Source organism: Colossoma macropomum, unplaced genomic scaffold (genome assembly GCF_904425465.1).
Source record: "Colossoma macropomum unplaced genomic scaffold, Colossoma_macropomum, whole genome shotgun sequence".
In the NCBI taxonomy this organism is placed as follows: domain Eukaryota; kingdom Metazoa; phylum Chordata; class Actinopteri; order Characiformes; family Serrasalmidae; genus Colossoma; species Colossoma macropomum.
Window position 1 is genome coordinate 2,913,167 of NW_023494788.1, and position 13,727 is coordinate 2,926,893.

The following is a 13,727-nucleotide window of genomic DNA, read 5'->3' on the forward strand; positions in this document are numbered from 1 at the left end:
TATGTATATATATATATATATATATATATATATATATATATATATATATATACATACATATACATATATGTTAAATGTCAATAGTAGTCAAATGAGACGAAACAAAGCCAAATATTTACCACAGTAACAGACATTTACAAGCAAGAAATCCCTTCTCTATATAACCTCAGGTTAATATATGAAATGCTGTATCCATTTGTGACTATTTAAAAAAAGACAATAATAATAACAGCTGAAGTATAATGGAAACCACATTTCTCACTAATAAAAGTGGTTTTAAGTATAATATAGTACTGATATTTCTGGTACATGTTAAGCCCAACAATGCATATCATGCAAAAATAAAATAAAATTCTTGAAAGTGGTCTATAGTGCATTTTTGAGCGGGACCTTTCATATATTTCAAAGTATTTATTATAGCCTTACTAAAAATAGAAGGATCTTATGAAATATAACAGTGAAATGGTACATATTGTTGACACATTTATTCAAAATATTCACTTTTCTGTGAGAAAATGCACCAACTGATACTGCTGCAACTGAATGACATTTAATGTTGTTAGTTTCAAGAATAGGTTTCTGTGATAAATGCCTTTAGTGGAGCCTGTGTCTCCGAGCTGGTTGTGTTCCTACATTCACTGAGAGGCAGAAACAGCAAACAGGACCGAAACCATTTAAACAATTCCATGTGGGCAGTGATGAATCATTTAATTCTCCACACAAAGCATCCCACAGTAATAATGAGCATAATGAAATACCCTAAGCTAGGCCTACATGATATGGCTGAACAGGGGAGCCACAGCTTGGTGCATGGAACAGCAGGGGCCGTAGCTGTTTATATTTCATAGTAATTAGTCATATAACTAAGTTAGTATCAACATAATAGATAGGCTGGCTGTTACTCTGGCACACATAAAAAATATTAGAGGCCCTCACTTGCCTGTTGGTCTAGAGCGCACCTTCACTTAACCTGCGTCGGAAACTGTGGGGTTCAGCTGTTTTGTGGCAGTCACTAAAAACATAGTACAGGAGATCAAGTGCACTCAAACAATCCCACAGTGTGCCGCAATAAGTAGTGTACAACCCGCTAGTTGATAAGGGGTATCCACAATGCACTGCGTTAGAGTTCGGACGATGAGACGGTTCTGGTTGCTCAAGCATTAGCATATGTGTTTAGCAATTCTCCCTGACCAATCATTAGTCTGCAATGTTATTACATCAGCTTTTGGTATCGGCTCATCTCACTTGGAACCTTGATGAAGGTGATACCAAAAACAGTACCTGGTATCAGGTACCAGATTTGCCTAGTGGAAAACCAAAAAAGGCGAGCAAAGTTGAGTCGAGCTGATACCATGCAGTGGAAAAAAGGCTATAGTGTTTTATATAGCGATCCAGCTTTTCGAATGTAGGGTATAGTGATTAGGGGACTCATTACTCATCACTATTTTGTGAACGAGGCAGTCGTGGGCTGGAGGTTAGGGAACCAGCCTTGTGACCGGAAGGTTGCCGGTTCAATCCCCTCAGCTGATGGTACGTGACTGAAGTGCCCTTGAGCGAGGTACCTAACCCCCAATGGATAGGGCTGCCCACTGCTCTGGGCAAGTGTGCTCACTGCTCCCTAGTGTGTGCGCTCACTGCTCCCTAGTGTGTATGTGGTGTTTCACTGCACGAATGGGTTAAATGCGGAGGTCTAATTCCGATGTGTTCAGACACAGTTGGCTAAAAGGTTCATTTCATTCGAATAGGGCAGAGTTTTGGACACAGCTCCAGATTTTTGATTGTAGGGTATAGAGATTAGCTAATGGTTAGGCAGCCAATGGTTAGTGGCTGTTGTTGACAGAAGGAAATGCCAAAGGTAATGTAAAATAGGTAAGCAAAAACAGAGAAAGTTCTCATTAGAGAATACAGTGATGCTCCCTTTTCATATTCAGTTGATTTAATAATTTTTAAACATTGGCAAGAGATGAGAAAGGCCCACTTTTGCAGATGAGGGCCCAGAAATGTGTGGAATGCCTCCCTCATCGACTGAAAACGTTAATATTAGATTGGATTTGCGTTTTAAAGACGACTAAACATGCCGAGTGGCAGTGTTTCTAAACCAAAGTGACCACAGTGACCTCAGCGAGTGACCAAAGTCGCTCAGTAAGTTAGTGTCAGCTAGGCTAGCTCTGCTAGTCACATTGACCGTTAGAGTTTAAAACGGCTTCAACGGTTCTGATGCTACTCCGGGTCCTCTGTGCTCTGCGGTTGCTACGGTGACGCCGACTGCCTGCGAGTTGCGAACTAGTAATTCAACCAATCACAGCGCAGAAACAAGTAGAACCAAACTACTAGCCAATCGTAACGCAGGAGGCAGGACGCGACTAGCCAACCGCGGCGCAGGAGGCGGGACTTGTCGGAATGCGGGTGCGGAGAGGGGAAAAAACCTAACGGCTCTGCGAGCGCAGGGAGGAGCGGCGTACAGTGACCTGAATCTCCGCGCTGGCGGAGAACAAGCCGGACGTGGGGGAACAACGCTGATGGACTCACGGCCAGCAACAGATGCCATGGCTCTTGTTTTGAACTCTTCGTGCTGAAATGTGAAGGAAGGAGGAGAGATTTGCAGTCCAAGTGCGCCGCCGATTCGTTGTTAGCCTGTCATCGTGTGTTGTGATTGTGTCCTGTCAGTTAGCCCGCCCGCCTGTCAGCCTGAGGGGAGACGTGCTGCGCGGCGTTCCCGGGTTCTGCTGTGTTTTTTGGGGTATTTGGGGTTATTTCAGGCCTTCTACTCCTGTTTTTTCTCGGCGGAGGTGAACCGAGGCGTTCAGGTCGCCCATGATCCGTGCTGGAAGATGGGTTCGCGGGTCTCATAGCCACAGCAGCAGCTGCTTCAGTCAGACTTGACAACCAGCCGCCTTTTGTTGTTATTGTGAATCACATCAGACCGGCGGAGTCGACCTGTGGGGGTTTATTTTACTTTCATTTGTTGTTTTTTCTCCCCCACCCACCCACCTACCTACCTACCTACCTACCTACCTACCTACATCATCTGCCCACGGCCACCTTGGATGGGGGGCAAACAGAGCACGGCGGGGCGGCCCCGGGGAGCCTTTCCCGGAGTGTCGACGGACGACAGCGCGGTGCCGCCTTCGGCCCACTTCGGCCACTACCGAGCCGGAGCCGGCGGCGGCACCATGGGGCTCCGCAGCCGCTCGGTGAGCTCCGTGGCCGGCATGGGCATCGACCACAACGCCGCGGTGCCCTTCGGCTTTTACACAGCGCGGGGCGCGACCACGGACTCGGAGCGGGCCGGTGGCGGATCGGGCTCGGATTCGGCTCACGGAAACGGCTACCAGGACACAACCGGCGCTGGGCACCACACGGACGGCGTGCTGTACCTGGGCTCCCGCGCCTCTCTGGCGGACGCTTTACCCCTGCACATCGCTCCCCGGTGGTTCAGCGCGCATAGCGGTGAGTCCCGGATAACGTGGTGTGGGTGGGGGTGCTAAGTGTGCATTCTGTTCTGTGTTTTTGCCCCGTTTTGCACGTGCGAGCCCTGGACGCAGAGCCATGTCAGCGAATCGGTTCTTTTTTAGTGAATCGGTAACTGAATCGGACTAGTTTGTGTGGCGTCTACGCAAACGTTTGCGTCCGTCTCGTAGCCTGACACGAGGCTTAAGTTTCCCGTTCCACCTTAAATGGTGCAGCAGTTACATTCCGGCGTCTGTGGCCATTTAAGGTGGAACGGAAAAATTCGAATAAGAAGCTGACTTCAGCTTCGTTAGGCTGACGACTTCTAATAGTGTTTACAGCCTGACATAAATGAAAAAATAACAATGACAGCTTCCTTTCAGTGCATATTGTAGCTGCTTTCCCTCTTTCTTGAGTGTTGGTGATTTGTTGGTTAGAAAGCCATTTTGTATGCAGACGATCAGAATGAAGTTGACTTGATTTGCGAGTCAGTGAATCACTTAATCGGACATTCGATTCATTAGAACAGACAGCGCAAAAGAATCGGTTCGCCCAAACCGAATCGAACTGAATCATCACTGATGTCTGTGGTGCGCAGGGCGGGTTGGTGAGAGAGAGGGATTTGACCGAGTCGGACCGAACCGAGCAAAATCCCCGCAGCCCCCCTCTAGAGGAGAGGAATGACGTTAATAAGCCAGACCTAATCTAGCTGAGACAATTGTTGTGTGATTATTGGGGAGGTGGGGGATGCTTATCATCCGCTTACCTCAGGCGACAATGTGTGTGTGTGTGTGTGTGTGTGTGACAAACCGGGCCTCGTGCAGTGGCTCGAGCCGCAGCATGCTGACGACACACCGGTCCTGGTCACCTCCTCCCTCCCTGTGCCCCCCAGTGTGCTCATTATCAAAAACTCAAATGAGGCCTCCGGAGAGGGAAGCAAATCAGATGTTTTCCTTCTTCGTCTCCGTCCATCCAGACAGACCAGGTTGGAGCAGCAGGTGAGGGAGGCGGTTCGACCATCCAGTGACGAAGCAGCATCGTGTGTCTCGTCACTGATCTTCTTAAGAGACTACAGGGGCCTTTTGTGGAGTCTGGGAGATTAATGAGCGTGATCTTGATTGGTAGTGCTGGTGGAGGGGGCATCAGGTGGTGGATCTAAAGGGTGGGGTGCTGGCCTTGGGCATGGAGGGCACAGTAAGATCCACACTGTTCATATCCATATCATGGAAAGTCAAAGTGTCCTCACTTTTTTGAAGTAAAAGAGCTTAATGAAGCTCACTTTTATGGTCCCTGTGGTCTGCATATTGAAACTAAGCTTCAAAGACGGCCCATTTTGAGGGCCATTCTGTATGTGAGGTCACAAAACCAACATATACCAACATATACAGCAGTTTAGCCCCGCCCATTCATGCTGAAGTTACATTCAGCACATTGTGAATGAGGCACAGTTTAGGACAGCCATATACAGGGCAGCCATATACATGACAGCCATATTCATGACAGCCGCATACAGGGCAGCCATATATAGGGCAGCCGTATACATGACAGCCATATACAGGGCAGCCATATACATGACAGCCATATACAGGGCAGCCATATACATGACAGCCATATGCAGGGCAGCTGTATACATGACAGCCATATACAGGGCAGCCATATACATGACAGCCATATACGGGGCATCTATATACATGACAGCCATATACCGGGCAGCCATATACAGTACAGCCATATACAGGACAGCCATATACCAGACAGCCATATACAGGACAGCCATATACCAGACAGCCATATACCAGACAGCCATATACAGGACAGCCATATACATGACAGCCATATACCGGGCAGCCATATACCGGGCAGCCATATACCGGGCAGCCATATACATGACAGCCATATACATGACAGCCATATACCGGGCAGCCATATACAGGACAGCCATATACAGGGCAGTCATATACATGGCAGCTATATACATGACAGCCATATACAGGGCAGACATATAGAGGGCAGCCATATACAGGACAGCCATATACAGGACAGCCATATACCGGACAGCCATATACAGGACAGCCATATACAGGACAGCCATATACATGACAGCCATATACCGGACAGCCATATACAGGACAGCCATATACATGTATCAGTCTTATAGACATGGTAACTAAAACAGTCTTTGTAACTCTAAGGGATAGACCCGAGGTTGGAAATGGTCATGTACAAATGAATTATGACAGACAGATACATAAAACCACAGAAATATCCCAATTTCCCTAAAATATACGATAAATATAGGATACACACCCTTTAAAGTAATTTACTTCCATGTCAGATTATTACAGACCTGACCTTATCTGTCCAAGCTTATGCACGTTAGGTCAGCCCTCTCAGACAACACCGTAATTATTTCTTATCGTCTACCCTTTAATGGTATGTATAAGGTCGTGACACCCTTGTTTGTGGTCTCCCTTCAGCCATTCTGTTGAGCATGCTTACATTTCCGTCTTGTAACCTGCTTCCTTCATTTAGAAGACACATTTGAGCTGATGATTAAAGATCCACACTGTCAGGGCCGCCGGAAACACATGGGCGAGGGGGCATTTGACCCACCACTCTACAAAGTACTGGGGCAACAACCCACCACGTTCTGATTGAGTTCAGATCACAGGAAGAACCTCTACTCTCTCTAAACTGTCGGATTCAGTGGCAGAACCAATCAAAATCCATATTTCACTGCAATAAACACACTAACTCACTTGTTCACAGTTTATTTTACAACACTACACACTTAAAAAGTTCTTCACAGGTTTTGAAGTAAAGGCAATGGTTCTGTTTAGAACCATGAGTTCTATTTACACTCTTAAAAAGATGGTGCTTCAAGGGTTCTTTAATAAAGGCAATGGTTCTATTTAGAACCATGAGTTCTATATACACTCTTAAAAATGGTGCTTCAAGGGTACTTTAGTAAAGGAAATGGTTCTATTTAGAACCACGAGTCCTATATACACTCTTAAAAAGTATAGTGCTTCAAGGGTTCTTTTAGTAAAGAAAATGGTTCTTTATAGAACCATAAACACAAAAAGAACCTATTGCATGATTAAAGGGTTCTTTGGAGCTTAAAAGTTTCTTCATATCGATGGATAATGTGCTGTAGATGGTTCTAAATGGAACCTTTTTGAAAATGGTTTAACATAGCACCCGAAAGGCATCAAGCTCGTAACAACAGAAGAATCCTTTTGGGTGCTATATAGAACCCTTTTTGGGAAGGTTTCATGATGCAAAGAACCCTTTAATCATGCAAAGGGTTATTTGAGTGTTCATGGATCTGTGTAGAACCATCTTCTTTACTAAAGAACCCTTGAAGCACCATCTTTTTTAAGAGTATAGGACCATGCTTAAATGGTTCTTTGCATGGTGAAATGGTTCTACAGATTGAGGGCGAATATAGCACCAAAAAGGGTTCTTCTACTGTGACAAGCTTAACAGCATAACAATAGAAGGAGCCTTTTTGGTGCTGTATAGAACACATTGTCCATCAATCTGAACCATTTCACCAGGCAAAGAACCATTTAAGCATGAAATGGGTCTATATAGAACTCATGTTTCTAAGTAGAACCACTGCCTTTACTAAAGAACCCTTGAAGAACCGTCTGTTTTCATTGTCATTTTGAATATTTCTTGCTGCCACTTCACCAAACCCACACCTGCTGTGTTTGGTGCTGACCAATCAGACTCTTTCTTTAGTTTGGTGTGTTTTGACAGGTGTGAACGCTCCATTCGGATTCAGGTTCAGACCAAATAACTGAACCGTGATCTGGCGGGTCTCGGTTCACCTCCAGCGACCCCTGTTTTAGTTCACCGCTGGAGGAAACACAGTTTGCGACGAGCCACAGCGAACAAGAGAACTCAACACACAGTGTGCTTTTCTCCACTGTACCGTCCACTTAATCTGCCTGCTTTAACGTTTCACTCTTCACAGATGCTCATATCATTCCTGCAGCATGAGCTGCTGTTTACAGTGTCAGAGCAAGCATATTTTTGGCATCAGCGACCTGATGGTCAAGTTCAAACTGGTAAACAAATCATAAAAAAGCAAGTAAGATTTATTTTTATTACACTGATTGTTATTCACATAGACCAGGGGGCGCAACCCAAATGTTAAGAAGAGCCATTTTGTCCTTTCAACAGAAATCAAACACTCTTGGGAGCCACAACATCGTGTGTCCGTTTTCTAGGTTTTACCATCTTGGCTGTAAATATGTCTTGGTATGTGCAAATGTACTAGTATAGACTAAAATTATAATATAAATGAAAACACAGACTTTCTTTGCTCTGCTTTAAGCTTTAGCTCAGCTATAGCTGCTTTTCTCGCATCTCCAGCAGGAAACTTTTCCACAAAAGTAGAACAGTTTCTTGTAAAATGTCTCTCAATGTTGGACTTTTTACGAGGCTGGAGTCGCTTCTCATTCAGCGGCTTCCTGTTTGAATTTTCCCATTCCACCTTAAATGGTGCCTGAGGTGCCAGAATGCAACCGCTGCACAAGTTAAGGTGGAACGGGACAATTTGAGCAAGAAGCTGACGAACGAAAAACTCCGACTTCAGCTTTGCTGAAGTGTGTTTGACAGTTTCTCATTGCAGGTTAAACGTATCAGGAAACCAGCTGGAGTGATTATAAACGCAAATAAGTCCATTCATCTCGAAATTATCGATATTCGTCAGATTGTTGTTTGTGTTGCTATGGTGACCAGCAGCCAACCTTCAGGGTTAAAGGGTGAATTAGCAGTTCTACATTAACTCCAGCGTTTAAGACCATTTATTGTTAAACTGTGTTGAACGATCAGCAGAGCTTTATTTTACTGTAAAGGAGGATTATTTTATTTTTACCTACGAATCTAATTCTGCTGTGGAGCCTCAACAGGACTGTAAAAGAGCCGCACGTTGCCGACCCCTGATCTAGACGTTAAGTGATTCTGTTTCTCTATTTTCATGGTGGCGATTGTGAAAGTAACAGAGCGCTTGTATCCCTGCAGAAGTTCTGACCAATAAACAAACGTGTAATTGAATCCAGTTTAGCCTTTGCAGTGTAAATCCAATGCAACCAAATGAAGAAGATACAGTATCTCAAAAAACCTGAACTCTGGTGTGGACTTTAGAAAATGAACTGGGTATGAAAACAGCCTGATGTTCTTCAGAGATGTTAGCCAGCAGAGTTTGGCTCTGAGGCTGAACCCAGTGAAGCGCAGGGTCAAAACAAACACTGACACCGTTCGTGAACAGGTTTATTTAGACATTATTAGCACGACATGAAAGGTAGTTTTAGGCCCAATCCCATCTCACCCTTCGCACCTACCTCTTAGCCCTTAGCCCTCCGTTTTGCGCGTTCATGTCTGGGGTACGGTGTCCTGATTTTGGTTGAGATAGAGGGGTAGGGCGCAAGCGTTGGGGCTACATGACCCTCCAAACTCAGGTTTTTCAGAGGCCAAACAGGGAGATATAAGTAATTTCACTGTTAAAAGTTATGATAAACATTGTTTTATCTTAGTTTAATGTAATTTCAATGTATTATGGTCCTTTTCTTCATAACAAGCGTTAAAAATCACTTGTAGTGCTGAAGTCTTGGTAGCTAGATAGCTAAATATTCCATTCCACCTTAAATAGTCCAGCAGTTCTGACGCCTGAAGCGCCAGAATGTAACTGCTGCACCATTTAAGGTGGAACAGGAAAAGTCAAAGGAGAAGCTGGTGATAGCTGACTTCAGCTTCATATCACTGAAGAATTAGGGGTGGGCTAGTTGCCTGGTGTCACTAAGACAGCTGCATTATTTATTTATGTTTTTTGTTTGTTTTTTTTTAAACAATAAATTTTGCCCCACTGCTTTTGGAAGTGTGCTCAACCCCTGAGGTGCCAGAATGTAACTGCTGCAGCGTTAAAGGTGGAACGGGAAATTTATCTAGTTGGCTACCGAGACTTCAGCATATTACTAGTGGTTTTATATGCTTGTTATGAAGAAAAGGACCATAATACACTGAAATTACATTAAACTAAGACAATACAATGGTTTTCAGAGTGTTTCTTGATTGTGCCGCTGCTGTTTCGCTGGTGCACTTTGCATGTTCTGACCTGTTCACAAAGCTCAGAAAAACAGAATATGGTGGTACATATCGTGCATCATGAAAATGCCTCTTCAGGTTCCTCCCGGACACCTGCCCTAATCCGAACAGCCTCTTAGACAGCAGTGTAATTATTTCTTATCGCTTAAGCTTTTTAATTGTATAGGCGAGACAACAGCGCCGTTGGTTTTGGTCTCTCTTTGGCCGTTTAGTCAAACGTGCTCTGCTTTGCATCTTGTGAGATGCTTTGTTTGTTCAGATGTTGTTAAGATGCGTTTAAACTGGGTTGGACATCAACAGGAAGCAAATATCTGGATATCTACACTATACAGGCCTGATCAGCATGCTTTACAACAGTGAGCTGAGCGAGCTGCACACATCTTATTGGTGTATCTGGTGATGCTCGACTGATATGAACGTTTTTTTTGTGGCTGATGCTCATTTTGATTTTAAGGAGCTGAAAAATCTGATGACTGATATAGTTTTCATTTTATGCTCCAGTAGTGTTAGTTAATGATTGATATGTATGATTGTCAGTCCTGTATTCTCACTAAGGCTTTTACGTTCATGACATTTTAGCTGACGAGTGCTTGTAGAAATAATTGCAATTAACAGTTTAATTGTCTTTTCTTATTCATTGAATGCAACTGTTAAAGTACACTGTTAGAAATTAAGGTTCTGTTCAGGCACATTTTTCGTACCTCAAGGTACAAACAGTGTAAATGTTCCCTCAGAGGTGCAACAGTGGTTTTAAGGTCTGATTGTGAACCTTAAATAAGTTTTTCCAGGTGAAAAGTTTGTATTTGTACCTTTTCATAACCGAATGTTTTAAAACAGAACAGTAAAATAAAAGCCTGGAGACGAGACGGGGTGTGTGGAGTCAGTACAGCTTAGAACATATCAGTTCGGTGGATTATGATACAGTTATGTTCCCTGACTAAAGGTACTGAGATGGAGCCTTGAGGGTCCCACCCCAGTGACAAGAGGGGGACTGCCCCAGTGAAGGTTTCATACCTTTATATGTGTGTATAAGCGAAAAAACACACATTCTGGCAGCATACGTGTTAGACTTGGCTACATAGCTATAGGGTTGGACCTATAGACGATGCCATCATCCGTCATCGACGGGTGAGACAATGTTGAGCCACCATCATGACGCCACACGTTCTGTGCTTTTTATGCATGTAACATTGCTGGACTGACAGCCACAAACTGCAAAACGCCTCAGAGACATTTAATTAGACAAAATTAACATTCTTTGACTTCGCTAAAAATGGTAAAGAACAACACTTCTGTTCCCAGAACGTTTAAGCCACAATCACGAAACACAGTGGTCACATGAAAAATACGGCGAAGACGGAGGAAAAGTAAGGAAACCACCACCCCCCTCACGCCGTCATCCATCACGGTGGTTCCCAGTAGACACTGTCTGTGTTTACATGCCAAGATTTTTGCCAATCTAACTGAAAACATTCCGATTACAGATGAAGACTGAGGTGTTTTTCTCACTCTACTCAACAATCTGATGGAAAATCTTTGTCTACATGCTCACTACAAGTAATCCGAACCAAAATTACACGCATGCGTAGAGAACCACTTAGTGTAGACATTACCATGACAACGAGCATCACATGAGTCCAGTCAGAGTGAGATGAGCAGCAGTGAGCAGTGCTTGTATTCTTAATGACTTTAAAATGATGTCAGACTCAGGAAAACGTCCTTCACATGTCCTTATTAAAGAAGGCCGAGAGGAAGACGTCGTGTTCTGAGACACATAAGCTGGACGTCCGTCCCACCGTCGTCTTTTAAAGACCAGAGCATAAACTTCGTCTCCTCTGCAGACCAGTTTCTGCTCCGCCATGCTGAACGGTATAAACTTTCGCTTTGACGCAACGATCATGATCAGAACGTACTTAAACTTTCCGATAGGGAATGTAATCAGATACAGGCGTTTACACGGATATTATTCTTCTATTTAACAGATTATTTACAGGATTACCCACCTTGTTCAATCGGATAGAGATTAGATTTTGAATGGCCTCGATCAGACTAGTCCGTTCTGATTGAGGTGTTTACATGGACGTATTCTATTCAGATTATTAGCGGATTATTAAACTGGATGTAAACATGGCTACTGTCATAAGCTAACAGATAGACCAACATTACTCAGCTTTGCCCTCTAAACTATTAGAGCACCGAGCTAGAGGTTAGAACTTTTTTCTTTCCATAAGTCCCACGGCGTCTCAGTGAATGCATTTACTGCTTTCTTTTATTTGCATTTATTTGCTTCAACCTATTGCACCAAATTAACATTCTGTGTGTTACAGAAATCTAATGAATGTGGAAAATGATTTGCAGTCCTACAAAACTGCGATCATCTCAAATAATTGGGATTAGGCGAAAATGTAAGGCCTAATTTTCACACTTCTTAAACTCAAATAAGCAGCAGAAACTCACAGTGTTAATTAATGTAAGTATTGCTGCAGTGGTTTGAACTACCCATAGTTCTTTATGGTTTTGGTTTCTGTTAATTACCTCTTGCATTTCTTATTTTTCATTAATTTTCTTCTTTTGTGTGTTATAAAATGTTTTTCTCGTGCTTAAGGTCAGGTCTGGATAAATTTTGTTGTTGTCGTTATTATTAAACCCTCATATTCAAATCATTTAAGGTTTTGTTGGGAGAAACCTGGCGATGTTAGCCGCGTTTCCAAAGTCTTGGCCGCTACATCATAGCAGGCCGTTCCAAAGTGAAGGACCCTTCCTATACAGCCTAGAAATGCAGCCTACGTTCAAGGATGCATCAGATGTATCCTTCCAGGCCTTCGGTTACCTACAGTTTTCTGCGCTTGAACGACATGAAGGAGAAAAAAAACAGCACCATGAAAATGACGGAAAACGCAGCCGTTAAAGCAGAACTTGTTTTAAAATATTGTTGTTTACGTCCTTATATTTGTCTTTGTTACCTTATAAAGTGTAAAATGACTGATTAATTGAAGAATTCATCCATATATAATATTTTATTTAGAAGTATTTGTGTATATGTAGTTTATCGTACTACACTATCGTACAAGAACATCTCCAAGAACATCTCCTCCATTTCCGTGAAGAAATGAAAAAGCAACAAACTCAATGCAACATGCTCCATTTTCTCTCACCAGTTCCCTCACGAGTTTTGCGCCGGTCTGGTGATGCCACCACGCAGCTTCGTTAGAACCGATCCATTTGTTTGACCGATAGGCTACTAAGTAGGAGTCTTCATAGTCCTGCCGAGGACCACCATTACCTCAGCTGCAGCCTGGGCTTTTGAACGCAGCTGTTGAAACCAAAGAAAGCTGGTAAATATTAGTGCATTTTCGCTGATAGTTTTGTTGATGCTGCTAAAACGTACATTATCAGCCACCTGATGCATCAGTCGTGCTCTTTTATTTGATTCTACGAAGCCAGTCTGGCAGTAGGACTGGCTCATTTCAGGATTCAGTAGCTTTGTTGTGCAAAAGTCCTTAATTGGCCATTTGTACACGGAGACCAAACCAGTACAAGCAGCTGTTTTCATAACTTGCTGCCCAACGTGTGATATTTCGCAATGTTGTGTGTTACTGGGTTTCGTCTGCGCCGTGTCTGGCCGTTCCCCGCGTCAGCCATAATGTAAACAGCGTCTTACCGCTGACCATGCTTGGTAAAACTGAGTTAATCTCCTCAATATATCACAGGGCCCTCGATATGACTTATGCCGAGGGCTGGATTTTCCTTCTCGCGCCTGTTATTCGGCCCTCCTCCTCTTCAGCCTCCCTGCGCCGTGTCCTTGAGGGATATGCTTCAGGTCCGCCACTTCAGATGAAATGATGAGTAATTACACCTGGTTAAAAGCCAAGCGTTAGCGGCGCTTCCTTTGATCGAAGATGTTATTGATCATACTTAATGCGGGAGTAGGAAGGCTTACTCAGTTACTCGGGCTGCTAAGAGCTGAGGCTTAGTTAAAGTGAAAAATGAAATGATCTCTCAGAGCATTGTGGTCGACACTCTTCTCCTCATAACAGTAATCAATGGTCACAGGCATCAGTCTCGTCTGTTTTTCCCTTTCATGATTACTCCAGGGTTCTCGATAGATACACCGATCTGACATAACATTATGACCACCTCCTTGTTTCTATACTCATTGTCCA

At 43.7% G+C, this 13,727-nt stretch overlaps 1 protein-coding gene across 1 annotated transcript in view; it reads left to right on the forward strand.

Moving 5' to 3' along the window:
• The first annotated feature begins 2,415 nt into the window (after positions 1-2,415).
• Positions 2,416-13,727, forward strand: part of znrf1 (zinc and ring finger 1) — a 77,449-nt gene continuing 66,137 nt past the window's right edge. The window contains exon 1 of the mRNA XM_036568050.1: positions 2,416-3,450. Within this exon, the coding sequence (XP_036423943.1) occupies positions 3,048-3,450 (403 nt within the window). The 5' untranslated portion in view covers positions 2,416-3,047. The remainder of the gene's footprint in view (positions 3,451-13,727) is intronic.